Source organism: Tenrec ecaudatus, chromosome 18 (assembly GCF_050624435.1).
Source record: "Tenrec ecaudatus isolate mTenEca1 chromosome 18, mTenEca1.hap1, whole genome shotgun sequence".
Taxonomy (NCBI): Eukaryota; Metazoa; Chordata; class Mammalia; order Afrosoricida; family Tenrecidae; genus Tenrec; species Tenrec ecaudatus.
In genome coordinates, this window is record NC_134547.1 from 57,453,565 (window position 1) to 57,480,225 (window position 26,661).

The 26,661-nt window shown below is 56.2% G+C and overlaps 1 protein-coding gene across 1 annotated transcript in view; it reads right to left on the reverse strand.

The window, feature by feature from the left end:
• The window catches only part of CMTM4 (CKLF like MARVEL transmembrane domain containing 4), a 39,086-nt gene extending 26,762 nt beyond the window's left edge, over window positions 1-12,324 (reverse strand). Inside the window, exon 1 of the mRNA XM_075537302.1 lies at window positions 11,997-12,324. Within this exon, the coding sequence (XP_075393417.1) occupies window positions 11,997-12,182 (186 nt within the window). The 5' untranslated portion in view covers window positions 12,183-12,324. The remainder of the gene's footprint in view (window positions 1-11,996) is intronic.
• Window positions 12,325-26,661: the final 14,337 nt, after the last annotated feature.

Sequence of the window (26,661 nt, forward strand, 5' to 3'; positions counted from 1 at the left end):
CACAAACCAGAATTCTTTTTCCTGCGAAGCCCAGAACTGAGGTATTTCCCACCTGAGAAACCGAACATTCTGACTCCCAGGGGGTGCAGGAAGGGGGAATCTCACTATTGGCAAGACCTAAGAGTAGAGCTTGTCCTCTGGACCCCAAGATCCCTGTTCAGTGGGCCTCCTTGCTCCAGGAGACAGCGGTGACAGCAGCAGCACCAGGAGGCAGTAGGTGAGGCCAAGTGGGCACTGCCCAGTCCACAGAGCAAGTGAAGCTGAGTGCTTTGGGGGCAGAAGGCTGGCTTGTGGGGCAGGGTGCCTCTGGGTACTCGATTGAGGGAGCTAAGCTAGCTGACCCACAGAGGGGGAGCTGAGTGCCTTAGCTGAAGCTTGGGGAGGGGAGTGGGGCGAGGAGTCCAGCAGCATGTCCTTTGGGTATCTGTTAGCAGCCCTGAAAGAACCTCGTCACGTGTCCTGATAAACAACTGCACTGCAACCTGCAAACGTCCTGCACAATCCTCTTTCGTCGTGCATATCCGTCTGTGAGCTGTGTGTGGCCCCTGCAGAGACTGACCAAACTGTCGCCGGAGTGGTGATGCGGCTGCAGGGCTGAGACAGACGGCACGGCGGAGACCGCAGAAGTCATGCCACTTCTGGTCGAATCCCCGTCTGCTCCTGGGCTGGCTGGCTCGGTTCCAGAGGAACAGCACCCCAACCCGAGGCACCCCCTCCACTCATGCAGCACTCGCCACCCTGCATAATCCTGCCCATGAAGAATTTCACTTCACCATCTTGAATGAGACACTGTACCTTCTACACACCCTGCAGACGGGGGCACAAAATGACAGGGCCGCTGCCCAGCCTTCTTGAGAATATTTCTTAGACCCACTGTTTAACGTGGACATGTTTACCATTCAGCCTCGGGCACTCCCAATCTCACTTCCTATCACAGCTGAACCTGGGTGCTAGAAGGCGCTCCCTGGAGGGAGAAGCTCCTCCCCCCAGCACCTTCAGGACCATGAGAAGCAGACCACGGTCCGGTCCACCAGAGGGCTTCACTTGAAGTACAACCTGGCAGCTCCGTTGGCTGAGGGGCCCGACTGGGCAACCCTTCCTCCCAGGGGTAGGCCCCCAGCTGCCAACAGATCCTGCAGGCTGACCCGTTTCCCTGGGCCTCTTGGCAAGAGCCACTGTGCCCAACCAGGCAAAACAGCCTCACCGAACAGAGCTCTACAGCGACCCAGGGACCCGTGAGAACACTGCAGAGCTGGGCTGGCTAACGGCTGCATTTGACAGACTTAATACCCTGTGCTTTGAGGATTAAGAAGCTTACTGGGCTTCTTTCTTTCTTTCTTTCTTTCTTTTAAGAAGCTTACTGTTGTATACAGCTAAAACTTAATAACAACAAAATAATAATGAAACCCACTTTGTCTCAAATTAACCTGGCTGGGGACACAGCTGTAGGCTCCGTGTACAAAACCAAACAGCCCAGTGCCCGAGAGGCGACTCCGAGTCACAGCGGGCCCCATGCAAATAAGGTTTCCAAGGCTCTAGGCCAGAGGTTCTCAACCCCTTTGGGGGTCGAACAACCCTTTCACAGGGGTCGTCCAATTCATAACAGTAGCAAAATTCCAGTGATGAAGTAGCAACAAACATAATTTTATGGTTGGGGAGGTCACCACAACAAAAGGAACTGTATTAAAGGGTCACAGCATTAGGAAGGTTGAGAACCATTACTCTAGGTCTTTAAGGGAGCTGAGAGTCTCAGAATTATCTGAAGGAACAGCTGCTGGTTTTGAACTGCCGACCCTGTGGTTAACAGTCCAAGGAAAAACTAACTGATGCCAATACTACTTAACATAACTCAAGATCCCACGGGACTAGTTTTCTCCATTTAAAGCATTAGGGTCATGGTCTGGAGGGACAATCCAGTCAGTTGGCATACTACTGTTTTTAAAGGTTCTGTTTTAGCTCCCAGTTTTGTAATCACGTCGGGGATTTTAAAAGTTGGCTACCAGTCACCCAAGATACCATGCACTCTATCTGCCTGGAGCGACAGAGGAAGGAGACTCCCGGGTCAGAGAACGACAGGGCTGGAAGCTTTCATGAACCAAGCCTTCCTCGATCAGGAGACCGGAAGGACTAGATGGGGTCCAGCTGCCATTCCCAGGCTTTTTGATCAGGGACATAATCGATGGATCCTATAGGAAGGGGGAAACGTAGGACAGAACTTTTAATTCTGTTAAAAAAGAAAATGTAGACGGAGTGACACCCACCCCACCCCCCACCAGAAGGCTGGAAGAACTCCCAGGTCACAAAGAATGCCATCTTTAAGAAGTGTGCACGAGTGTGTGCGTGAGTGTGCGTGTGTGAGAGAGAGAGAGAGAAATGACGTAAGACCCAGGGGAGAGTGTCACTGGAGCACAGACGGGCCGTGCAGGGAGGGGCGGTGAGCGTGAATCAGGGTGAAACAACTAGAGCAGAAATAACAAGTGTGTTGACATGATGCGAAAGATGGAAGCAAGGTCAGCGGCAACGTGAGTGGAGGCTGTTGAGTGGAAGCATGTTTCCACCACAAATAAAGCCTGAAAGGAAGGAGACGCAGAAGTGCAGGCCTTCGGCCAACTCCGTGGAGGTCCCCAGCCCCCACCCCTCCACCAGCCCCTGGCCATTAGTCATTCCTTGTGGGCTTCACTCATCCCACAGACAAGACCCGAAGTGTCCTCCCCTACTAACTCACCCGTGAAGATGGAGCACGCTCAGTCTCCCCAGAACCTCACCCAAACCACTTCTGCACGCACATCCTCCAGGGTCAGCCTCATTCCCACCCCCCGCCACACACTGCAGAGCCATGCAAAGAGCCATGGGGGGTGGGGATCCCCAAGTTTCAGCTCCAAGACAACACACTGCAGAGCCATGCAAAGAGCCATGGGGGGTGGGGATCCCCAAGTTTCAGCTCCAAGACAAAATGCTAAAAGGAGTATCAATGCAAACAATCGTGATTTCCACTTTACTCTCGCCAAAATGAAGGGCTCAGAAGGCAAATTTGTACCTACCAACACAGGGAGTGCTGTTAGAATCCCCCCCCCCGGGGCCTCCCCCCCCCCCCCCGTGGGCTGCCTTTCAGCAGGACATCACAGTGGGGACCTGATTCCTCACAGGCTTGCCTCGCCGAGGAGAGGCTCTCCCCCAACAGTCACGTGAAGGATAAGAAGATGCCCATGGGGCCACCCCACATCCAGCCTCACGGGGTGGACGCTGACCCTCACCCCCACAGCAGCGGCAAGGCACAGGCTCCAGGGCCACTGACCCAGCGGGTGTCGCCTGGTCACTGAGTGCCGGCAAATGGCCTCTGTCCCCTGGTGACCCCAAGGCAGAAGAGGCTGCCTATGGGGCTGGCGAGCTGGTCATCTGTTCTGGAGTTGAGGGCCAGGCCTTGCTGTTTGAACCACGTTCTTTTGTCCAAGTGGCGGTCAAGGCTTGCCTAGTGTCCCACCAGGTCTTCTTCACCGGCCTGGTCGCTTGCCTCTGGCAAGCCGTCTCTTAGAGAGCAAGGAAGGGCACTCTCAGAAGCTTCCAGGTCTCATCTAACCTTGCTTCTAGTTTCCGACTGCTCAAACTTCCTGGAGAAGGTTCCACTGACCTTTCCCCTCCAGCTTGAGTTACTAGCGCCTTCCTTTCCGCCTGCATTGGGGAGAGTTCTGCACCCTGGGACATCGTGGATGAGCAGACCTCACCCCCAGAGACGACGGGGTCTCAGTCGTCGACGTGAGTACCTATTTCACTGTAAAAACGCCCAATCCAGGCCACAGGAGGAGCATGGCTGAGGTGGTCACCCAGCCACGTCGCTCCTCAGGGCAGCTAGTGGCCTGTCCGTCAGCAGGCCAACGGTTGACCACCTGGTGCCACCAGAGCACCACCTTAACACGATCAAATGTAAGCATTCCCCTCTACCCAGATCTGTCAGCCAGCAGGGGCGGGCAGCGAAGGCCACCTATATGCAACATCTTACTTCTCGTGCTGCTTAACCAGGAAGGCCACCCACCAGTGGCCTTGTCTCTCAGTTAAGGAGGCCAGGAGCCCACGTTCAGGGCACCAGCTCTAGGGGAAGGAGGCCTTGCAGAGTGGGTATGCATTGGGCTGCTAACTGCAAGGTGGTCAGTTCGAAACCACCAGCTGCCCTGAGGGAGGAAAATGAGGCTTTCTCCTTCCATAAAGAGTTCTGGCCTCAGAAACCCACAGGGTGAGTCGTCATGTGTCAGAATCCATTCGAGGGGTTGGTTTTGTTCCTATCTCCATGGTGACCCCATGGTGCACCTTCCCTCCCCCGAGTACTGGCTGCCTTCCTTCATCTGCTCTTTTCTCCCTTTTAAGAGCAGACTTAAAGCACATCTATAGCAGTTTCATTAACTTAAAAACAGCCCATTCCTCAATGGGACTAAAATCACAGGTGTCGGGGTTAGAATTGTTGGGGAATACATTTCACACACACAATCAACTAGTTTATAATCAGATGCCACATCTCAGGATACAGAGGAGAGCACAGGAAAGCCAATGGGGACAGACGAATGGGTGCAGGAAGATTCACAGAAAGGCGGTGGCTAAGGAAATGGAGGACCCTGCGTCCACTAGGTCTACCTGCTTCCAGGGTTTCTTTGGCTGGCATTGGGCTATGGTGCTGTGTTCCTGTGTTACTCTGTATCACTGTGTTGTTACTGTGCTGTGTGTTACTATGTTGTCATTGTGCTATTGGGCCATGTGCTACTATGTTGTCACTACATTACTGTGTTACTGTGTTACTATATCACTGTGCTACAGTGTATTTATCACTGCATGTTACCATGGGGGGTCAGGCGGTTATGGCACTCACACAGATACAAAGTAGATTTTTTTTCCTTTAAGGGGAGAAAGGTGTTACAATGTTTATTGGCTTGTTTCTATCTCCGATCTCAATCCAACTGGGAAGCCATTTAAAACCAACACCAAACTCACAGCCATTGAGTGGATTCCCATGCACAGTGACCCTCCAGGGTGGGGCGGGGCGGGGCAGGGTGGCCCCTGTGGGGTTCAGAGACCGTGACTCTTTGCAGGAAGAGAAAGCCTCCTTGTGTTGTCTCCCCGGAGCTGCTGCTGGTTTCGAACTGCTCAACCTGGCCACCAGAGCAGACTCGGAACCGCAGATGGCCATTGCCCCTGGTTATCTGATGGGGAATCGGTTCCGGGAATCCCTCCCTTTCACCCACCTACCCCCAAACCCAAGTCCTCAGCCATTGGATCCCGGGTCTGAAATGGTTTGGGGTTTGCATGTAGCTTAGGCTCCTTCTCCTAGGGTTTTAAGCCTGTGCTCGATGGCTCTTCCCTCAATGCCCAGGACAGTGCCAAGCTAAGTAAACAGCACCTTCTGCTCCCTCATGGCCTCGAGGGATTGCTCTCGTCACTTAATTGCTCCCTGCTCCCCAGTAGTTCCAATCCAAAGTGGGTTGAATCCACGGATGCAGAAGCCCTTGACTTCAGGAGGGCCTGCCGCGTACACATGTATAGAATCTGAACCGGAAGCAGGTGAGAAGCCATGGACATGCTGGAATAAGCAATGCCGTAGTAAGGGACATTGTTCCGGGCTGTTTCCACCCCCCTCCCGCCCCACCACCCCCCACACTCCCCGCCTTAAACTGTTTTTCATAGCTGGGCTGGAGTACATGGGAAACCACAGAAATGACGGGTTCCACCATCAAGGCACACAGGCAATGAGGAAGCCGCCCCAAACCCGCCACCAGAGACCAATGCTGGCCATCTCCCGGGTCCTGTGAACCCACATCACTCCCTGGGGGGAACATCACTCCCTTGGGGAACATCACTCTCTGGGGAACCGACCATTTGGAATCTCAGGGGAAACACTGGGCCTCCCCTCCTCAGGCCCCAGGCAGCTACTTTCTAAAGCAAGCAAACAAACAAACCAACAAATCCACTCGGACCTCCCTCGGGATGTCTTGTCACAAGGGGAGCATGCGAGCGGCTCTGATACCCGAGTGGGGGGGCAGACCTGGGCGCCCCCTTCCTTCCTCAGGCGCCAGCCAGCGTCCCCAGCGGCTAAGCAGCAAACTTGGCTCCGCCCCTGAGGGCTTGCCCTCCTTTGACAGAAATCTGCTCTTAAGCAAAAGCGTCTGTTTCCTGGTAGCAGTCGATGACTCTTGTCAACTTGGAGTGAAACATTTGAAAAAAAAAATCCTGGTCGTCGTGACAGTGGCGTTCGGTTTCCAGCCTCTCCTCCAGAACTTTCCCACTTAGCGCCCAGGGGCCCCCCACGACCTCATCCAAGAAAGGCCTTACTATACGAAACATGTATGTGCATGCATGCATGTGCACATGCATGTAAAAATGTCTATTTCTCCCTCTTGTGGATCCGTGTGTCTTCAAGTAATTTCTGACGAAGGAAGAATATTGAACACATGGAAGACCAGCACCGGGCACCGTTGCTCAGATGCAAAGGGAAGGGGGGGGCGGTGTGCGCGCACACTATCTCCCTGCTCTCACGGATGGGATATTCTAAGGGTGAGCGAGGCAAAGGGAGGGGGAGGGGCAGGGAAGGCCTCTGCGGCGGCGCGTGGGTGTCTGGGGCAGCCATGGGCTGGGGTGACCCTGTGTGTGGCAAGGAAGGAATGTGCTCTGTAGGGGCTTCAAGGCCGTGAAGTTGGCAAACGCTCGCCGGGCCTTGCTTCAGCAAGCGGGTGAGCAGCCACCCCTTGGCTCATGGCTGCGTCCTCACCATCTGCCCCACACGCTTTGTCTCGGCCACAGGGAGTCAGGACCAAAGAGCAGTGGGCGGGGCTATTATTTGTTCTTGCTCTTAACTGGGGGAGGTGGCAGCGTAGGGCAGAGGGCTAGACCTGTGGTATAAAAACGGGGCGTCAGTCGGATGCTAGTGGAAACGGGGATCAACTGACTTTTCTGACCCACAGCAAAGGAGCCACGTGTCGCCATGGGTTCAGTGGCAGGCCACCACCAAGATCTGTGGTTCTAGTCCAGCACAGCCCATCCGACCGTGGGAGGGAAGACTCACAGCCCTGCAGAGCCCACGGAGCACCTTCCCCTGCCTCGAAGGGCCGCAACATGAAATCAGAAACTTGAGTTGACAGGTGGAGTAAGAGGGTCTCGGGCGGGATCCCAGGGACCCTCTCTGAAAACCCTGGGCAGAAACTATCATGTGAAGTGAGGAGGGAAGGCTACACGGAGATGCACTGGAGGCCCTGCAAGGGAGAACTCTTGCCCAAAGCCTCTCCATCACGTGAAGCTGCTCAAAACGAGGCCTGCTGGGGCAGAGGGCAGTCAGGCCCAGGTGTTTGGCTTCAGTTCTCTTGGGGGATGACTGGCAGGCCTTTCTCCTAGGGAGCCTGGGACTGGGTTCTTGCACTTAACCAACCGCTGGCCCACCCAGGGCTTTCGGGCACCAGGGCTTTCGGTTCTAAAGAACAACCAACCAACCAAACTCACCACCTGGGAGTCCATGCGGACTCATTTGGCGATGCGACGGTCTAGGGCAGGGCAGAGCTGCTCCTGCGGGTGTCTGGGCTGAGAATGGCAATGTCAGGTCACTCAGGAAGGGGCTCTGGGCAGGGGTGCAAAGTGACTCTCAAACTAAAAGGCTACTCCTGGCACCAGAGTCGATCTCTCATCAGTTGGAGGGGGCAAAGAAATGCCCCCATCTGCTCGCAGGGCAGCCCAAAGACCAACAGAAATGGATTTGCCCTCTGGTCTCCTGCCTCGCTGGGTGGAGCAGCTGAAAAGCCAGTGTCCAAGAGGTGGCCACCACGTGACCTCGAACCCAATCCCCATCTATCTTGCGGCCCAGCTTCCTCCTCCATTTGAAGGAGGGTGACAAAGAGGTGGAAGCAGTCTCTGGATGGTGCCTGTCACTTCTTATTTCTCAAGCAGCCCTGGTGGCTCATAGAGAAGCTGACAGTTCAAGCTCACCAAGTGACCCTGCTGGGGTGGGGGCAAGGCGTGGCAATTTGCTGCCAGAAAGATACTGCCCTGGAGACGTCTCCTCAGTCGTACCGGGTCAGCTCTGAGTAGGGTTTTAGTGTGATCTCTAGACAAGCCAGGGATGGGATTCAAACCATCTAACATGTGGTTTGCTGCCCGAATGACCATTTTTAAGTATATAAAAAAGGTCTACCAGAAGGCAGTGTATGATTTCACACAGTCCGTACTCAAGAACATCAAAAGCATACAAAACTAGATTGTTACAAGGTTTTCTAAAAAAATGACAAAAACACCATAAAACTGTTACTTAAGATATTTCCCCCCAAAAGAAGGTATTTCCGTAGTGCCTGTAGGTTGGCGTCCTCACTTGCAATATTCTCCACTTTGATCCGAGCACCACCGGCACTCTGACGGACCCGTCTCCATCTTTTCCCAGAACATGTGCTGTTCATCTCCGAAAGGCCCCTTTCTGGTTCCGCCGAACTTACGGCGACTATCCTGACAATCTTCTCAGCTCTGTGAACACTTTCAGGAACTGCATAATTCACTCAATCTCGTGGGAGTTAGGGGCAGAAGACAAAGCTGAAACGAACCTCTTCGCCTTACGTTACTCGTTTGTTTACTGAAGTAACGTATGCAAGGGGATGAAAATGTGGTATTTCTTCAAAAGTATAACAAGTTTTAGGAACTGAATAAACAGTTTATACTTGTGGACGGAACGAGCATCACCAAGGGCGCCTGGAATAGGCTGTTGGGCAGATGAATGTGAAACACACGCGAGGGATGCAAATGTGTGGTTTTCACAATGGGCAGCTGCCCAGCCACCACCTCACAGAGAATCCTGATTTCAGGTACCACTTGAACCACCAGTTCGCCAAACTCAACAAAAAAGTCGGCATCATCAAACTAACTGGTGCAAACAGGCTGCATCTCATCACTGATAGAAGCCAACCTTGGCCAACACTGAGGTTGAGTATTACCTAGTCCAAGTAGCTGCTTCCTGGCACCCAGGTGAGACACCGAGTGCCCAATGCTCAAACTTTCACTAGACCTGGTGGTGTACTGGTTACACATTGGGCTGCTAACTACAAGGTCAGCGGTTTGAAACCATCAGCCACTCTTGGGGAGAAAGAAAGGGCTTTCCACTCCCTAGGAAGAATTTCGGTCTCAGAAACCTGTAGGGGCGGCTCTACCCTGTCCTACGGGGTCTCTGTGGTGGAATTCACTTGATGGCAGTGGTTTTGGTTTTTCTTAAATTTTAAGGTGCATGTGAATCAGCTGGGGAAAACAGGTTGAAATACAAATTGATTCAGAAGTGCTGAGATGAAGCCTCTGGGTGGGAATTTCCAGCAAAGAAGTGCTCAGGTGCTGGCCAGACAGCCAGAGGACAGGCCACAAGCCCACACTCTGATGGCAAGGCCTCAAACCACACACGGACTCAAAGCCTTTAGGAAAACTGGCAAGCCCACAGGATTAGAACTGCAGAGTGTTTTTCACAGGATTCCAAGCCTCATAACATCTGGTCCTTGATGTGGCCCTTAGGCATCATGGAGTCGGTACTGACCGATGGCAACCCTACACATCACAGGAGGAAACACTGCCCAACCTGTGCCATCCTCCTCCTGCTTGTTATGTTAGACCCCCGTTTTACTGTTAGCTGCCATCCAATCAACCCTGACTCGGGGAGCCTGCCCTTTGGGCAGAGCAGAGCCACCCCAAGGGCTTTGAAAGGCTGTGACCTTTCTAAAGCAGATCACCAATTGTAGCGTCGGGGCGGGGTGACAAGTGGCCAAGCACCGGCTGGTGATATTGCAAGCCGCCGTGCCACCCACGCAGGCCTCTTCCTTCATGCGCCACGCTAAGGATCGGGCGTTTTGAATGGGGATTAGACCAGTGGGCAGAGTCCAGTGATCTTAGAGCTTAGGCCCCAAAGTGTTTTTCAGATGACAAGCACAACTCACAAAAACAGCACCCAACCTAACCCATCGCTGTGGAGCCAGTTCCCACTCATAATGACCCTCCCAGCCAGGGGAGAACCATGGGTGTCTGTATGGAAATAGACCGCCTCTGGGGCAGCAGCTACCCCTTAACCACAGCCCCTCCTTTCAAGGTTCCACCTAACCAAAAGCCCCGTGGCTTCCATCCCTGGCCTCAGAGGACAAAGTCCCAGCCATGAGGCAATGATTAACATTTTGCACCGAAGTACAGTATTTTCACTCTCACCACATCCTTGGAGAGGTGTGTAAGTTGACCCAACTTTGCCAAAGGTATAAGTTCTACAAAGTACACAAAGCCAGGTACTTAGCACAGGCCTGGGCCCACGTTCTCCCCTTGCCCTTTCTGATCCATATCAGATTCCCTGCGCGTCACTAAAACCATGCCTAACCTGTGGCTTAGCAGTGATAGCTTGGGCTGCCAAGTGCAAGGTCAGCAGTTCAAAACCACTAGCCGCCTCTGCGGTAGCCTGCCTAACTCTCCTAAAGAGTTAGTGTGGGAAACCCACAAGGGGCCATTCCACCCTGTCCTAGAGGGTCCTTAAGAGTCCGCGTCTACCCGATGGCAGGGAGTTTGGTTTTGATTTAACGGCCTCTTTTTAAAAACTCCTCCTCGTTCTCCATTCCTTTTGGCTAGCAGGGCCTAACTCCAGAACCACAGCATCTCAAAGTGCAATCTGGTTCTCCAGATAAGGCCGGTGGAAAGTCCTTGAGAGAAAAACCTGTTCCATAGGTCTTTCCTTAGAGTCCTTCAAAATACCTCAGGCAACCAGCAGAACAAGCTTTTTGCTCAGGAGAGAGATAAAATGGTCAATGATTCTGAGATTTACAAACACAAGGCTTTATTTAAAGGGTGTCAACATATTATATTATCCCCCAGGAACATTCATCTGTGCACTCGGGAGCAACCAAATGTACTTGCACTGCAGCTCCATGCTGCTGGCCTTTACGGGCCAAGGAATCCCTCCAGTTTGGCCGAAGGGCCGCACAGGAAGACCTACCTGTGACCCTGGGGCCTCAAGTCTCTTTTCGGCTGTACTATGCCCTGTCCACAACAGAGCTAAACAGCCGCTCAGAGAGGCCGACTCCAAAACCACAGACAAGAACAGAGCCCAGAACATCCTGAAAGCTAAAAATAAGGACGCTGAAAAATAAGCTTTGTTTTGGACAAGTCCAACAGAAAGTTCTCTGTGCAACCTCTCACAGCTGAGGGTCCTCTCGGAATGGTTCAGCCCAGGGTGTAATGGTTATGCATTGGGCTGCTAAATCACAAGGTCTGCTGTTCAAAACCACCAGTCGATCCAAGGAGAAAAAACGCACTTTTCTACTTCTGTATAGACTTACAGCCTCGGAGACCCACGGGGGCAGTTCTACTCTGTCCTACAAGGTCGCTAAGATGGGAAGGAGTCCACGGCAGTAAGTTTGGTTTTGGAGACCAGGTGGGCAGTGCCAGCTGCTCCACTGGACGGGGACACTGGGGAAGGGGTGCTGGGGGAGGGGATCAGAGTTCTGCCATTAGAGACACTCGGTGGGCAGTGTCCCCAGTGCATCTGCGCGCGACAGGTCTCCCTTCAACAGATACACAGTCTACTAACCGCATGCACCACACTCTGCTAGGTGCCGCGAGAGGAACCCGGGCTGCCACCATCTCTCGGGAGTGGGAGGCCGATGGGAAGGTGACGGCGAGTGGCCCTCAAAACATGCCACAGATTGCTATGCCCAGCAGGACCCAGGGTATAGCTTGGGCCCAGCTGGACTGCGCGCACCATCACGCCCAATGCAGGCAGGTAGGCCTGAGGGCAGGTGCCCAGGTAGAAGGCGCACACCTGAGGCTCAGGGGCTGGCTCAGGCCCAGGGTGATGTCCCCAGCGACCACGGGAGGGCGGCCCGGGGACCCCTCGGGGAAGAGGGGGTGGGGGCGCGGGGCTCTGGCCCCGGGAAGCGGGGGGGTGGGGGTGGGGGCGCCGCCGCGGGCGCGGGGAGGGAAGGCGCGAGGCTAGGCCGCCGCCCGGCACCTGGGGCCCCGCCCGGACCTACCACTTGGGCGACCTTGAGGCGGCCGAGCGCGCCGCGCAGGTAGCTGGGGTCGCAGCGCAGGCCAGCCAGCCCGCGGCGCTGGCTCACCGGCTCGGTGGTGGGCTGGTACGGGCTGCTGGCGCCCGAGATCATGGAGGTGCTCGAGGCCTCGCCCTCGAAGCCGTCCAGCTCCTCGGCGCCCCGCATGCTGCCGCCCGGCCCGGGCCGCCTGGCGCGGCCGGCTCCCGCGCGCGAGCGAGCGAGCAAGCGAGCGGGCGGGCTCAGCGGGGCCGCTGCTTCGCCGCCGCCCGCGCGCCCGCCCGCCTGCCTGCCTCCCCGCCGCCGGCTGCGGCCGCGGCTCTGAGCGCTCGGGCTCGGTCCCCCGCCTCGGCAGCGGAAAGGGAGGGGGCGGGCGCGGGCGCCGCGGGAAGGGGGCGGGGGCCGGCGCGGCGGCGGCGGGGAGGGGGAGGAGCGAGCGCCGGGCCGCTCGGCGGCGCTCCGCGGCTCCCGGGGAGGAGGCGGCAAGCCGCGCCGCGGGCCTGGGGGGTGGGGCCTCGGGGGCGGGGCGCCGTGCCATCGGCCCCGCCCCAGGCCCCGCCCTCACCTGCGCCGCGCGCGGGCCCGATCGCGGCTCCGCCCCTACAGGGGCTGGAAGAAAGCTGCTGGGAGCTGGGGTCCGAAGTGACGCCCGGGAACTCGCAGATGCCTTCTCAGAGAAACTGATCCCCGGAGGCAAAGGCCGGGGCGCCGTCGTGCCATCCCCACGCGGGGAACTGGGTCCCCGGGCGGGCCTGCCCGGACTATTGGACCAGCCGGGCTAGCGTCTGGGCTTTCTGCAAACCAGCCTGGACCCGGAGTGAGGAGTCGCAGTGAGTGGGGGGCGCCTACTACAGGGTATCGGACACTGCGTAAGTATTTGTGAATACCGCGCAAAGGCTGGCGGGGAGGGGCGCGAACACACCGTAGACCCTCGGAGTCTCCTCTCCACCGTCGAGGCTTAGCGCTCTCCGCTTGAACTTGCTAACACTTATCAGCTCTCCATGGGAGAAAGATGAGGCTTTCCACTCCCATGAAGAGTGCCGGCCTTGGAGACTCGCAGGGGCAGTTCTGCCTTGCCCTCTGGGGCACTGTGAGTCGGCATCCTCTCCATGGCTGAGTGTGGCCAGAGGAAGGAACCAACCTGTGTTAGAAGTAGGGCCAGAATGTCCCTTGGAAGTGAGGATGGCTAGACTTCCTCGCAGCTACTTTGGACCAGTCTCTGGAAACGGACATTATTCTTGATAGTGTCTTAGGGCTTGGATTCTAAGCACCCCGTTTGCGGGCAGCTACAGTGAAAGCCCAAAATCCATTTGTAGACTGCCCATTGAGGATAGGCCCCCACTGAATTCCTGCTGACCTTTAACCAGGGAGGGGAGTCGCCTTACACACACACACACACAGACACCACCCCCCACCCACTCCCCCCCTCGCAGAGTGCATTGGAAAGCCGATTTCCTTGAGTGCTCTCCAGCCAGCCCAGGGAGGGACAGTCCTCGATGGGGAACGCCAGACTGGGCTTGCAGTCAGGAGTCATGCCCTAGTTCTCTTGATTGGAAGGCCCTGGACTGATCTGGTAAATTCTTCTAAGGTCATGTATGTGTCCCATCTCTATAGTTCCACCTGGAACTGTGATGCATTGACCAGTCATGGATTTGTGGCAGTTTCCTGTATTCGGCGCCTTGTTTAACTATCGCCCTGACTGAGACTCCTTGGACGCCATTGTGACCTTGTGCTTAATGGCCTCTCTCATCCTGATGATGTCTCTTTGTCTTTATCTCTTCTTTGTCCCTGTTTAAGACTTATTGAGTGTTCTCCTTTGGTTATATTTGAGATTTGGGATCTCTTCTGTGCCTTAAAACAAGGGCCAGAAAACAAGGGCCTCAAGGCTGCCCCGGTGCCTGCCACGATAGGCTCCACATGGCAGCACTTGGCAAGGCTGGTGCAGCCTGGGCAGTGTTTAGTTGTGCTGTGCACTGGGGCCATGGGTCAGACCGACTGCATAAGCACCAAGCAACAGCAGCATCCAAGCACTGCGTCCACCTGAAACAGACGGTCCTGCTGAAGGGCACTAATTGGGGACTGATTTGCAATTCAAGTGTCAAGGCTAATTTTAAGCATAAGTGAAACACTGGCTTTCCAAGAATTGTCACTTTGATGTTGAACTCTTCCCACCCCACAAACCTGGAGTGCTTCTTCTGCTCTTGATAATGAGGGAGTCACCCACGAAGGTGCCATGCTCCAGTCTGACAGAGGACGCTCCAGAGCAGGGTGGCTGGGCCGAGACCACAGGACACATTGGTGGGCGGAACCCAGCTCCCAAATTTTTTTCACTAGAGAACTAAACCCCCTCACTGCCTCCCAGTCAGTTCTAATGCACAGTGACCCTATTGGCCGGAGCAGAGTGGCCGAGGCTGTCGATCTTCACAGGAGCAGACAAGGCTCCTCTTTCTCCCACTAGCAGCAGGCTGGTGGGTTTGAACTGCCGGCCCGGCCGTCAGCAGCCCGATTCTTCATCGTTAGCACCACCAATGCAGCTGAATTCATATGGGCTTGTGCACTGTGCAGCTCTCCACGCTGAGCCGCAATAAATACCATACATACGGCACTTTCCATGTAAAGGGCTTCTAGCCTTTTGATGACCACCTATAGAAAAGATAAGAGTGGAATGCCCACTTTATCCAGTGGGCACAAACTAAGGGCCAAGCAAGATGCTAGGCAACAGACAATCTGCTTGGATTTGGCCTCTGGCCTCTGCTCACTCCCCCAAACCGCAGCAAGATGACAGTGACTGGGATTGCGTCTGTGAAGGTCACAAACCCACAAGGGTGAAGAACAGAGCAGAGATGGTGACAGTAAAACGGGAGAAGATGGAAACCAGTTACTGCGTGATAAGTAAAGACAAGGCTGAAGTGGCCAAGGATGTCTTTTCTCGATTGGATCCACAACCCACGCTCATGGGAGCAGCAGTCTGAGATCAGACGATGTACTGCGTTGGGTAAAGCTGATTTAGAGTATTGCTGAGCAAGGATGTTACTTTGAGGACTAAGCGCGTCTGACCCAAGTTACTGTGCTTTCAGTGGCCTCGTCCGCCTACGCGGGCCGGATATTGAATAAGAAAAACCAAAGAAGAACCGATGTCTCTGAATCGAGGGGCTGGTGAAGAATACCGAGAGTGTCGTGGGTGGCCAGAAGAACAAACAAGTCTGTCTCGGAAGAAGTATGGCCAGGGTGCACCTTGGAGGCAAAGATGGTGAGATTTTTCCCCTCAATTATTTTGGACACGTTGATTGGAGAGGCCAGTCCCTGGAGAAGGACATCATGCTCGATAAAATCCAGGGGCAGCGAAAATGAGGAAGACGCTGGACGAGATGGACCGACACAGCGGCTGCCACCACCGGCTCCAACGTGACAGTTGAGAGGATGGAGCAGGACCGGGCCGTGTGACGTCCCCTTCTCTTGTGCACAGGGTTGCGACGGGTCAGAACTGACTCCCAGGCACCCCACAACGGGTGAGGGGCAAGTCCTGGAGGGGAGGGGGCGTCCAGCGGTAGCATGCTTACTTTCCACATGGACGACCCAGGTCCAGTTCCCAGTGAACGCAGGCACCACTTGCCTGACAGCAGAGGCTTCGTGCTGCCGAGAGGGATTTCAGTGGAGCTTCCAGACGCAGACAGACTAGGGAGTTCTATACAGCCAGTCATGGGGCTGGCACCAAGGCCGGCCTCCAGTTCGTTCTGCAGTGCAGCGAGTTGTCGTCTGTTGGGGGCCAACTCCACCAGCCGAGCAGCAGATGGAAGAAACCTCAACCCTGAGCTGGCAGGGTTTCTGGCAACCCAGGTTCTACAAGCACAAACCATTCCGGAGTGGGCAGCGCTGAGGGCGTCCAGGAGTTGGGGGTGAGACAAGGAGGAAGACATTCTAGGGGACTGATTGAAAGGCTGTACATGGAGCAGTTGGATCCCTGGACCCTCTCCCAGGTGCAGAGGGCTGGAGGTGAGCCAAAGCCAGGGACTTTGAAGAGGCTGGAGTGCAGAATCGGGACGAGGTGGCTGGCAGGGTGGAGGCCAAAGAGCAAGCCCTGGCCCGGTGCATGCAGGGCCTCGTGGGCTGGCCTAGAGGTGGGCAACGTCTAAGGCCCAGTGGTAGGCAGGAACGTGGCCTGGGAGGCTGCCCATCCGCTGTTCTCTGGCGCCAGTGGACTGAACTGAACCAAGCTGGCAGGCCCGCCTCCAGCCCTTAGTAACCGGTCCCTGTTCTGGACACTGGCCAAGGCTTGTCGTCGGTTCCAGGAACAGACGCAGCGTTTGCCTTCAGGCTGCCCACGGCAGCTTGCAGGCCTCTCAAGCGTGTGGCTGGGAGTTCCAAACCCAAACCACACTCGCAGCCATCGAGGCAGCTCTGACTCAGAGTGACCCTCTGTGGACAGAGCAAAACTGCCCCGGTGGGATCCCGAGACTGTACATCTCTGCAGGAGCAGCAAGCCTGCCCCGGCTCCCACGGAGCAGCTGGTGGTGAGCATTCCAAAGCGTGACCCACTACACCAGCAGGGCTCCTTCTGGGAACCCCAAGCCGGTCCTTAGATAGTAGGTGAGACCTGGCATGGTGGGCATTCCCTGGGCCACTCCTTCTGGCTGATAAAGATGGGATGATAAAGAATAGGACTGGGCAGCCCCCACAGGTCCTTGGGGTCCAGGGTCTGGACCACAGGCCCAGGGATGACTTGGGCCACCAAATTCAGTGCAGGCTGATGAATACACCAGATGCTACTGTACTTACTGCCAGAGGGCAGACTGCCAACAACAGAATGCTGATTCTTATCTCAGCCCCTGGGCCCCAGGGGCAAGAGCTGGCTGGGCAGCCTACTGGTGCAGAGGGATACTTCAGGGGCACAGACATGCTTGGGGGCTCAGGAGTCTCAGGCTCCCGCCCAGGGCCACCCACACAAGTTCCTGATCATGGCCCCTTCTCCTCTGGCCTCCCAGCTAGTCGGGGGCCTCCATCGGCCTTTCAGACTGTGCTTAGGTTACAAACAAAACAGTCTCACTGCCAGGGAGCCGATTCACCCTCACAGCGACCCTCTAGGACAGAGGAGAGCTGCCCCCTGTGAGTTTCTGAGACTGTCACTCTTTACGGGGGTGGAAAGCTGTTCCCGCTGCTCAGGTTTCAGGTTCTGTAAAACAACAAAAGCCCAGTCGCCATCTAGTCGATTCCAGCTCCCGGCGCCCCCACGTGCTGCAGCCGAGAACTGTGCTTTGCAGGACCTTTCTGAAGGAGAGCGCCAGGCCTTTCTTCAGGGCACCTCTGGGTGGAGCCTAACCACCAGTCTCAGCAGCCCAGTGCTCAGCGGTGTGGGCCTCCAGCCCATTGCTGTCCCATCAATTCCGACTCAGAGTGACCCCCCAGAACAGAGTAGATGTGTATCATGAGGGTTCAGAGGCTGTAAATCGGTGCTTCCCAAAGTGGATGGTGCTATCCCCTGGGGGGCACTGGAATGGCCCAGGGAGGGCTGCAGAAGCAGATACCTAGACTTTATCTTGGTGTATGGGCCACAGGACTGCAGTTTTTCATTACCAGGGAGGCACTGATCGAAAAGGCTGTGTGCAAAGTGACATTTTTTTTTCTGTTAAGGGGGCAGTAAGCCAAATACGTTTGGGGACTTACAAGTCTTTATGGGAACAGACGCTTCATCTGTCTCCTGCGGGGCAGCTGGTAAGTGCAAACTGCCCAGCTTTTGGTTAACAACCCCACACTCAAGCCACTGCCACCAGGGCTTCTTGGGGACTCTTAGATGGGGGCTGTTCCCCAGGACAACGTCCCTGGGCATCGCGGTGACTAGCTAGACTGCCAGCCAAGCTGCTGGGTGATGGGAGCAGCTGTGGGTTGGAACTGACGTAATGACAACCTTTGGGGCCAGTCCCCAGGCTCTCCAGCCCACCCGGTTCGAGCTTGGTCACTTTCCCAAGCCTCCCCTACTAATACTCACACCTCGGAACAGGATCAGGAGCCCTGGAGACAAAAACACAGACCAGGATAAGCAGAAGACTGCTGTAAGTTTATTACTGCAGGGCAGTAACTCACTGAATGTGGCTCTCCTAGCTACAGCCTCTGTAACTCCTATAAACTACCTTTTCCTAATGGGTAGGAGCAGGTGGGGGAGGTATTGATGGGACTCAGGTGTGAATGTTAATAGGCCCCATTGGGATGCCATCCTGCTGGGTATAAGATGAACCCTCTCAGAAGCAAGGAGTGAGGGGTGTCTCGCTCGCTACTAGCAAAACCCAGGAGTGGAGCACGTCCTGGACCTTGAGATCCAGACCCAGTCAGCATCCTTGATCCAGTATGGTGCTGGAGCTGAATTCCTTCTGGTGGAGGCTGACAGTTGTGGAGTGGCATGCCCCCTTGGGCACTTATTAGCGGCCCTGAAGGAAGTTTGCAACGTGTCTGAACTGAACAAGTGCACCCTAAGCATTTCTCATGGCCACGGCCACCTGCTGACTGCCTTAGAACGCTTCGTCGTGGATGTTGTGGGTTCAGTGTGGCCCTGCAGTGAAGTATGAGAACCTTACTGAAGATGTGCAGAACACCGGGAGCGGGACAGCGGTACGATCAGTGATGGCATTAGGCATGACCCAAGCCCCTCAGAATGGGGGAGACTGACAACCTGGCTTGCAAGGATATTTTTCATTTTCACAGTGACCCCATGAAGGGCATCCATATTAGTCCCTTAGCCTGGTGGCATAGTGGTTTTGCATTGGGATGCTAACCTTGAGGTTATCAGTACAAAACCCACCAGGCGCTCCATGGGAGACAGACAGGTTTTTCTCCTCCTGTGAAGTTAGTCTTGGAAACCCACATGGGCAGTTCTACCTTGTCTGACAGGGTCACTGGGGGGTCACACTGGACTCTGTCCCGTGAACTGGTCGTTTTCTGTCCCCCACCCAAAGGGATCTGGAACACATGCTGATTTTTGTGTCTGCATGGGGTTGCCACCCCCTCGCTCAGCAGTGGGCGTGGGGCAGCGTCTCCCCAGTGTCCTCGAGTGACTGCAGGGCAGGGCCAGCCCTGGGCAAATTCCAAGCGGGAGCGGTTCGAGGGTTAGAATCCACTGCTGCTTTGAAAGAACTTGTCCCTTCAGCCGGAAAAGCGCTCTCCCCAAGTCTCCTCTAAAAATAGTGCTCGCTGGGATTTTCCAGCTCCACATTCCTTTGGTTTCTGTGACCAAGGACAAAGCAGGCCTGCCGGCTACACACCCCCCGCCGGAGCCCACGGTGCAGTCCCCCTCCGGGACCCCACTGGTGGTTCCATCAGCTGCCTGTAGACCCTGCTGGTGCGGATGACTCGCGGAGGGTTTGGATGGCCTGCCCTGCCGGCTGCCTGGCTCCTCTCTGCACGGTGGCCGGCACCTTCCTGCCCATCCTGTGGCAGGAGGCAGGGGGCAGGCCTTCTGGGAAGAAGGCTGGCAGTGTGGCCACAAGGGAACGTGGAAACCACCGCCATGCCACTCCAGTATCAGGTGACCGTGCAAGGCTGAGACCCTCGGGGCTGCTGAGGAGTCAGAAGACAAGGCAGGTCCGACAGAACAGAGCGGGCCCAGGCCACATGCTGAGGCCCTCTCAGGCTCATGAAGGAACAGTTGGGGAGTAAGCTGCCTTTTATCTGCCCTGCACCCATCCCTGTTTGTCCTCATTCTGGACTGCTCCTCCTTGCCTCCAGCACCTGCTCCAGGAAGCAGGCTGAGTCGGCAGCTGCTACCCTGGCCGTAGCAGCCTACGCTGGATTTCTCTCTCCAATGCAGGGATTCCCAACCTTGTGCGGATGCGCCCCTCAAGGGGCAGATTTCCAGACTCTCCTCCAGAGTTGGGCTCAGGCCAGAGGTGAGGGACAGCAGGCAGTCTGCAGGTCTGCTAGGCCAGCACCATCTCGGGTGAGGGTGGACACGGGTCTGGAAGGCCAAGCAGGAGGTCAGTGGAGTGGCACAAGTGTCTCCTCCTTTTGAAAGCAACCCCCTGCCTGGCCTCTGTGGACCCGCCCTCCCACCTGTCTGAGGGCTGCTCTGTGTAGTCCTCTTAGTGTGCCGTCCCCTGGAGGTCCGTGTAGCTGAGTTCTAGCCCCATCCCTTCCCAGGACTGCCCCGCCTGTCTCCTGAGCTCCAACCACACAGACCAACTGCCTGTAGGTATCACTCTTGGGTGTCCTGAATCCCTCGGGGCCCACACATACCTCATCTCACCTGCTCTCCCACCACACCAGGGCCTCTGGGGTCAGGAGTGGCAGGGAGAGCAGCCGAGGCAGGTGGCACGCATCCGGTAATTCCCAGCACCAGACACTGCTCTGCGTGGTTTTCGCCCATCTCACTTAATCCTTAAACGGCCAGGGAGGAGGGATAACCCCGAAGACGTCCTGTGGGGCTCAGATGAGTCATCTCATTCCGGGAAACCTTCTTGTGCCCCAGGTGCGTGAGGAGGCCCTGCCCAGGTTGCGTGGCCCCTGGCACTTGGCACAGGAATCGCGAGTGGTCCCTCACCTTCTGCAGCGCCCTACCCCCGACCCCTGGGGCCCGTGAGATCCGAGGGCACAGCCTTCCTTGGGCTTGGCCCGGAGATGGACAAGTGGCAGGTCTGCATTCTGGGGTTTCCCCCTCTGTCGACTGGGGAGGATTTGGGATCTGCCTGGGAGTATGCACTCAGCAGCCGTTGCCTGGGTGTGCTGTCATTCCCATGGGGTGAGAGCTCAGGTGTTCTGGAGAGGCTGGAGACAGGCCTGTGTGGTGGGCGGTGGGGTGGTCAGAAAGGTGAACCCCGGGGGCCTGTTTCCACCTGGGCAGGGGCAGATGGGGCTGGAAGGGTGGGGTGGGGGTGGGGAGCCACCGGGCCTGCTCTTCAACCATGGGGGTGACATGACCAGAATTGGGAGGAAAATAAAACAGACGAATAGTTCCATCTTGTCTTCTGGGCACAAAACAGGTATAACAGAGACAGTGTAACCTTGAACAAGCGCCTTTTCAAAGAACAAAGGTCTCGGGCCCCAAGAATGTGTCTGAAGGTGCCTAGGGGATGTCAGGGAAGCCCTGGGCAGCCAGAAATGCCTGCACCCCACCTACCTGGGCTGGGCAGGTCTTAAGTCAGAGTGGACAGGAAGCAGGGCTGTGGACAGGAGGCTGGGGCCGGGGAGTGGGAGGCAAATGCTGGCTGAGGAATCCACTGGTGAGAGGAGGTCGGGGGCAGGGGAGCTTGAAGGCAACCCTCAAACTCCATGCCACCCACACCCAAGACTGACTGACAGCAAGCCTGTAGGACAGGACAGAGCCGTCCCCGTGGGTCTCCGAGACGAACTCTACAGGAGCAAACCGCCTTATCGTGTCCCCTCCGCGCTGCTGTCTGGTGGTCTCAACTCTCCACCGTGTAGTTGGGAGTCTAGCACGTAACACACAGCACCACCAAGGCCCCGTTCAGCAGTACAACCACCCAAATCAGAGCACTGTGCTGGGTGCGTTGTTTGTTGCCGTGCCAACCATTCTCAGCCTTCCGGAGCTGCACGGGGAGCTTTTTCAGGTGGTGGCTCTGGGGAGCCTTGCACCACCCACTTGGCCCGCGGTTAGTGAAGCGCTTAATCCTCTGTGCCACCTACTCCTTGGCCTGTTGGTATTTTGCCGATACAATGCCTTTGCGGCAAATGACCCATGTTGGGAATCACAGGCTGCCTTTAGTCTCCTTCCCGTGGGATGGGGCCTGGTCATGTTTTCAGTCACCGCCGGTTCCTCTGTGGTCAGTGCTGACGTGCCCCGGAAGGGCTCGCCCGCTCCACCCTGGTCAACTCGGGGTTGGCAGTGCTATGTCTCTCTCGGGGGACAGCTGTCAGTCTCCGTGCATCATGGCTGGTGTGAACTTGGACCTGTTGGGACTGGCTGTGTCTTCACTCTAACGAGTAAGCCTGGGATGACTTGGGTCTGTAAAGGGAACGCTGGTTGTGGACTCTAAGCCACGGAATAAATTATGTAAATGGAAACTGATGAGGATTGGGATCCTGTTTCTCATCTGGCTTCCAGTGTACCATAGACCCATACTATTTGCTTCAGTGGCCATTATTGACACTGATGTTCACATTGCCCCAGCTGGGTGGGTGGGCAATGGTGGGTGTTGGCATGCCTCCAATACTTCGGGCGTTTCCCTACTTCCTGGCGTCCCAGGCTCACCCCCCCCCCCCCCCGCCCTGCCCGGCCCTGCAGCCAGCCCTTAGGGAATTACACACACACACACACACACACACACAGCCCAGGCTGTTTACGGTCCATCCTTCTTTCCTTTCTTTGTAACACCCCATCTTTTCAGTGAGAAACCTGCCTCCCGTTATCCCTCACCCATGCACTCCTTTCCCAGGCCCCTGTGTGTCACCACCTGTCCCTGTCCCTGTCCCGCCGTCCTCACCAATGACCTCCACTCTGGGCCATGTGGAAGTGCACTGACCCTACGCAGGCTTTGACTTCCCGTACCTGGTAACCCTTTCCCTCTTCACCCAATCTAGGCTCTACCACTGGGACACCCCCACCCAACACAGCTACCAACACCGAGGTGATCCCACCAGAGGCCGGCTTGTTCCAACCAAGGGGCGGTGCCACAAAGGTGTCCGTTTCAGTGTCGGGCTAGGAAGCTGGCAGATGACCAGCCTGGTCGGCGAAGGGCCGCCCTTGGTCACATCACTACACGCACCTGCCTGAACAAAAGCAGCCTGCTCCTAGACCCAGCCCTCGGCTGGGTGCGCTGGTTCTGCAGCCTGCCCCTAAGCCACGCATGCGCCCCGGGTGAAGCTGCCTGCGGAAGCCAGGCAGTTGCCCAGGCGATGGGACTCAGTTCAGGCTCAGCCGCCCTCAAATAGCGCGCTTACCGTCTAGGCTGCGAAGACCCGCTGGTGGCTGCCGTCTGGGTGGCAAGAGCGTGCAGCCTGGGCCCAGGATGGCACTGCCATCGGTTTCCCCACGTGCTGAGCAGCCCAGCTCTGCACCCCGGGAGTGAGGGAGGTGAGTGGCTGGTCCACGGGTGCACAGCTGTTCCCCCTCAGAGCCTGGACCAGGTGCGCGTCTGCCAGAGGAGGGGCTCCCAGCCCAGCCAGCAGGGGCCTTCAGCCTGAGGCCAGAAACGGCCCCACTGGCCTAAGGCCCCAGGACCAGCAGCAGGGAGGGGCAGGGGCACACCCTGTTGTCACACACAGGAGAGGCTGGGTGGGGGTGGGGTTCTGGTTATGGCAAGCTCACCCAGGAAAAGGAGGGGGAAGGTGAGGTGGGGTAGCAAAGGAAATTGCAAGGCTGCGGGACAAGATCGCCAAAATCCACATTCCAATCGTCTGAAAAACATGGGCCTGGACCAAGCAGCAGGAATAGTGTGCTGGGAACCGGAACCAGGAGGCTGTTCCTGGACTAAGCCAGTTTGGGGGACCCCACATTGGGCCCATTCTGAGTGCAGAGCCTCCCTGGTGGGGTTCCTATCACGGCACTACCAGTGCTGTCAGGAACCAGAGTGAGCCAGGGCAAGTCTGCTTAGCCCAATCCCCCTGACCTTTGGGGCATCGAAATGAAGGCTTCTGCAAGTGGGAGGGGCCCAGACCTGCCCAGGGCTAGGCAGCCAGTGAGGGCAAGACGACCCCTCTCACCCACCCCCTCCTGGTGGGACCACCTGCTGGGGGTCGACTCTCAAGATACTGAGTTTTCACAAGGGTGGCAGAACCACCTAACGGGAACTGGATCCCCTCAAACACCTTCCCCATGTGTCACGAGGCATCTCTGTTCCGTCTCCTCTCTGCTTCCTGAGCAGCCCTGGTGGTGTAGTGGGTACATGTTGAGCTCCTAACCGCTATGATCAGCAGTTCGAAACCATCAAGCCAGCTCCCGGGAGGAAGACAAGGCTTTCTACTCCTGTGGAGAGCTTGTCTCAGAAGCCGCAGGGGCAGAACTGCCCCGCCCTACGAGCCGGCATCGACTTGATGGCCAGTGAGCACCTGCCAGTGGTTCTGTGTAAGCCACACGGGGATGCCCAGGAAAACCATGTCAAGCAGTGTGCCTGTCCAAGACAGATGGGGAGGCCACAGGCTGGTGGCCAGTGCACCAGGCCACCCTTTACAGTGAGCCACCGCAGGAGAGCTCTACATTGATGGATTCTTCAGTGGGATTTGCAATGCTTCTAATATATATAAATGCTTCTAGCAACCTCCACTCCGAAGCTTCTTTGCCATTTTCAGTAACTTGGAAGGGCTCGCTCAAGAGGCTGCCTGGCTAGCGTGGGGCTGAGGGGCCAGGCAGGGAAGACAAGACCGGATCGCTGTTTGTGGGGATGTGAATTCAGACCCAAGGGAGAAACCGGTTCAACAATTCAGTGTTCCGCGGGCCCCTCCTGGTCGCCCTCGAGAGACAAGAGTTGGCAGTGCTGGACAAACATATCCGGCGTGATCCCCACGCAAATTTCTGAACTAGGTTGCAACACTTGACAGGTTGGGCTGGCTCCCACTCAGCCCTGCCCTGAGCTGCAGCACCTAGTCCCACAGGCCTGTCGTCTAGCAGTAACCCCTCAGATGCTTCTGGGCTGGGTCCCCACTGTGGCCTGGCTTGTGCCAGCGAGGTGGTCTGTCCCTCCCTAGTGGGCAAGTGTGGGCTTCATTTCTCCTGCTCTGAATGACAGCGCTACTGGCCTACCGAGCAGGAAGATGGCAAAGGCCCTCAGAGTCAGGGGTGGGTCCAGGTCTTGCTCACCTCCAGACCCCAGGCTGTGTGGGGCATGGTCCTTTAATAGGCTCTCTGACCTTCACCTTAGAGATTTAAATTGCAAATCAGGAGCAGCAGGCCCCTCTGCTGGTGGGCAACTTTGTTCCCAGAGCCGGTTACCTGCACAGTGCAAGGAGGCTCCTGGTCTGGGTTCCTCTTGTTTCTTGACCTAAATTCTCATTGGTCCAGTCCAGGGTTGACCAATTTTTGAGACAAAAGAGGCAATCTTGCCCCTCACAATTTAAAAGTTAATTCAGAGCCATAAATTCATTGTTACAAACAAATGGCCTTGCCATTATATGGGCAGTATCCTTCCGCATTTGTCAATTTACTCCAGAGCTGCAGTTAGCCAACCCCTGGGCTACTTCACAGGCACCCAAACTTGTCTGGCCGACTGCCCTTTTCAGGGGGGAAAATGACCCCACCTCTCCTGACGATGTACCTCATAGTCCAGGACTAAGTGGCGGCAGCTGCTTTTGCAGCCCTCTGGATCGTTCCAGCGCCTCCTGGGGGTGGGATGACCCGCTTTGGGAAACACTGGCCAGACTGCGGGCCGGCCCTGAACCCAGTCCTCCCCAGCACGCCAGCTTCTCCGAAGAGCAGCAACTCGGATCCACAGGCATGCTGTTGTGAGGTGCTGGCTTACAGTGACCCGATGCATAACACAGCACCGGATGGTGTCCATGCCGTCCACAATCGCCCTGTCCGATCCATCATTGAAGTCCTCGAGCTAATCGGGCTCACTGACCCGCTAGTCCCCACGCAGGCTGTCTTTGCAAGGACTGGCCTCTCCTGGGAACGTGCCCAAAGCGCACGAGATGAATGAAGCTCACTTCTGAGCCATGTTCTGGCTGGGCCTCCTCCCAGCAATGGCAGTCCGGTACTGACTTCTCTGCCAGAGCCCTCCCTCCCTCAGGGTGGTGCGGCCCTTCCCACGGGAGGCAGGGCAGGATGCCCCAAAGGTTAGGAGAGTCAGGCCCCTGTGGGCTCGCATAACGATGGAGACAGACTGACAGGTAGAGGAAGGGAACTATCAACCTAGGTAAAATAATCTGGGTCTTCAGTCTCTCTACACTTTTCTGTAGGTTAAAAAAAAAATTCAAAACAAAAAGAAAACTTGTAACCATTTGGAAGCAAAAAATTCAACATTCTTAAAGGATAGTAACCAGAAGGTAGTACACATACCTTAACAGACTGTTTCCTGGACGGATTTCACTGTAAACAAGCACCATGGTATAGCTTTCCGAAGGTCCCAGATTTATTTGGCCCCCCTCCCTTTCCAGAAAAAAAAAATTTACTCAGCCACCTGCCCTCCCCTGCCTCTGGCCAGTTACAAACGTTTCTACCTGGTGGCCTAGTGGGTAAGTGTTGGGTTGCTAGTTGTAAGGTCAGCAGTTTAGAACACCAGCTGCATCTCAGGAGAAAGGGGCTGTCTACTCCTGTAGTTAGTCTCAGATAGCCAAAGAGACAGTGCTACCCTGTCCTAGAGGGTGCTACGAGTCGGCATCAACGGGATGGCTGGTGGTTTTCGGTTTCTGAGTGCCAGGTCCTCCAGGATAAACCGGAGGGAGCTACCTGCTTTCACGATCCTCCTGGATCACTCCAGGGCGCCCAGGGGCAGCACTGCCCACTAGGAAGCCTCCCTGCTTCTGAACCAACTCCGTGAGAAACGGTGCAAGTCAAGGACAAATCCACCCCAGGCAAGAAGCTGTCAGACAACCGAGAGGCCCAACTTAGCCTCACCCTCACCCAGAGCTTTGCCCACCCGCCTCTCCACACCTCTCCACACAGAGCTTCCAACTTTTCTCGTACACGTGATTCCCCAGCACGGAGCAGCAGGCAAGCTCACTGCTGTCTGAGGGAGGCCTGCTTTACCACAAATTAAGTCACCACGCTGGA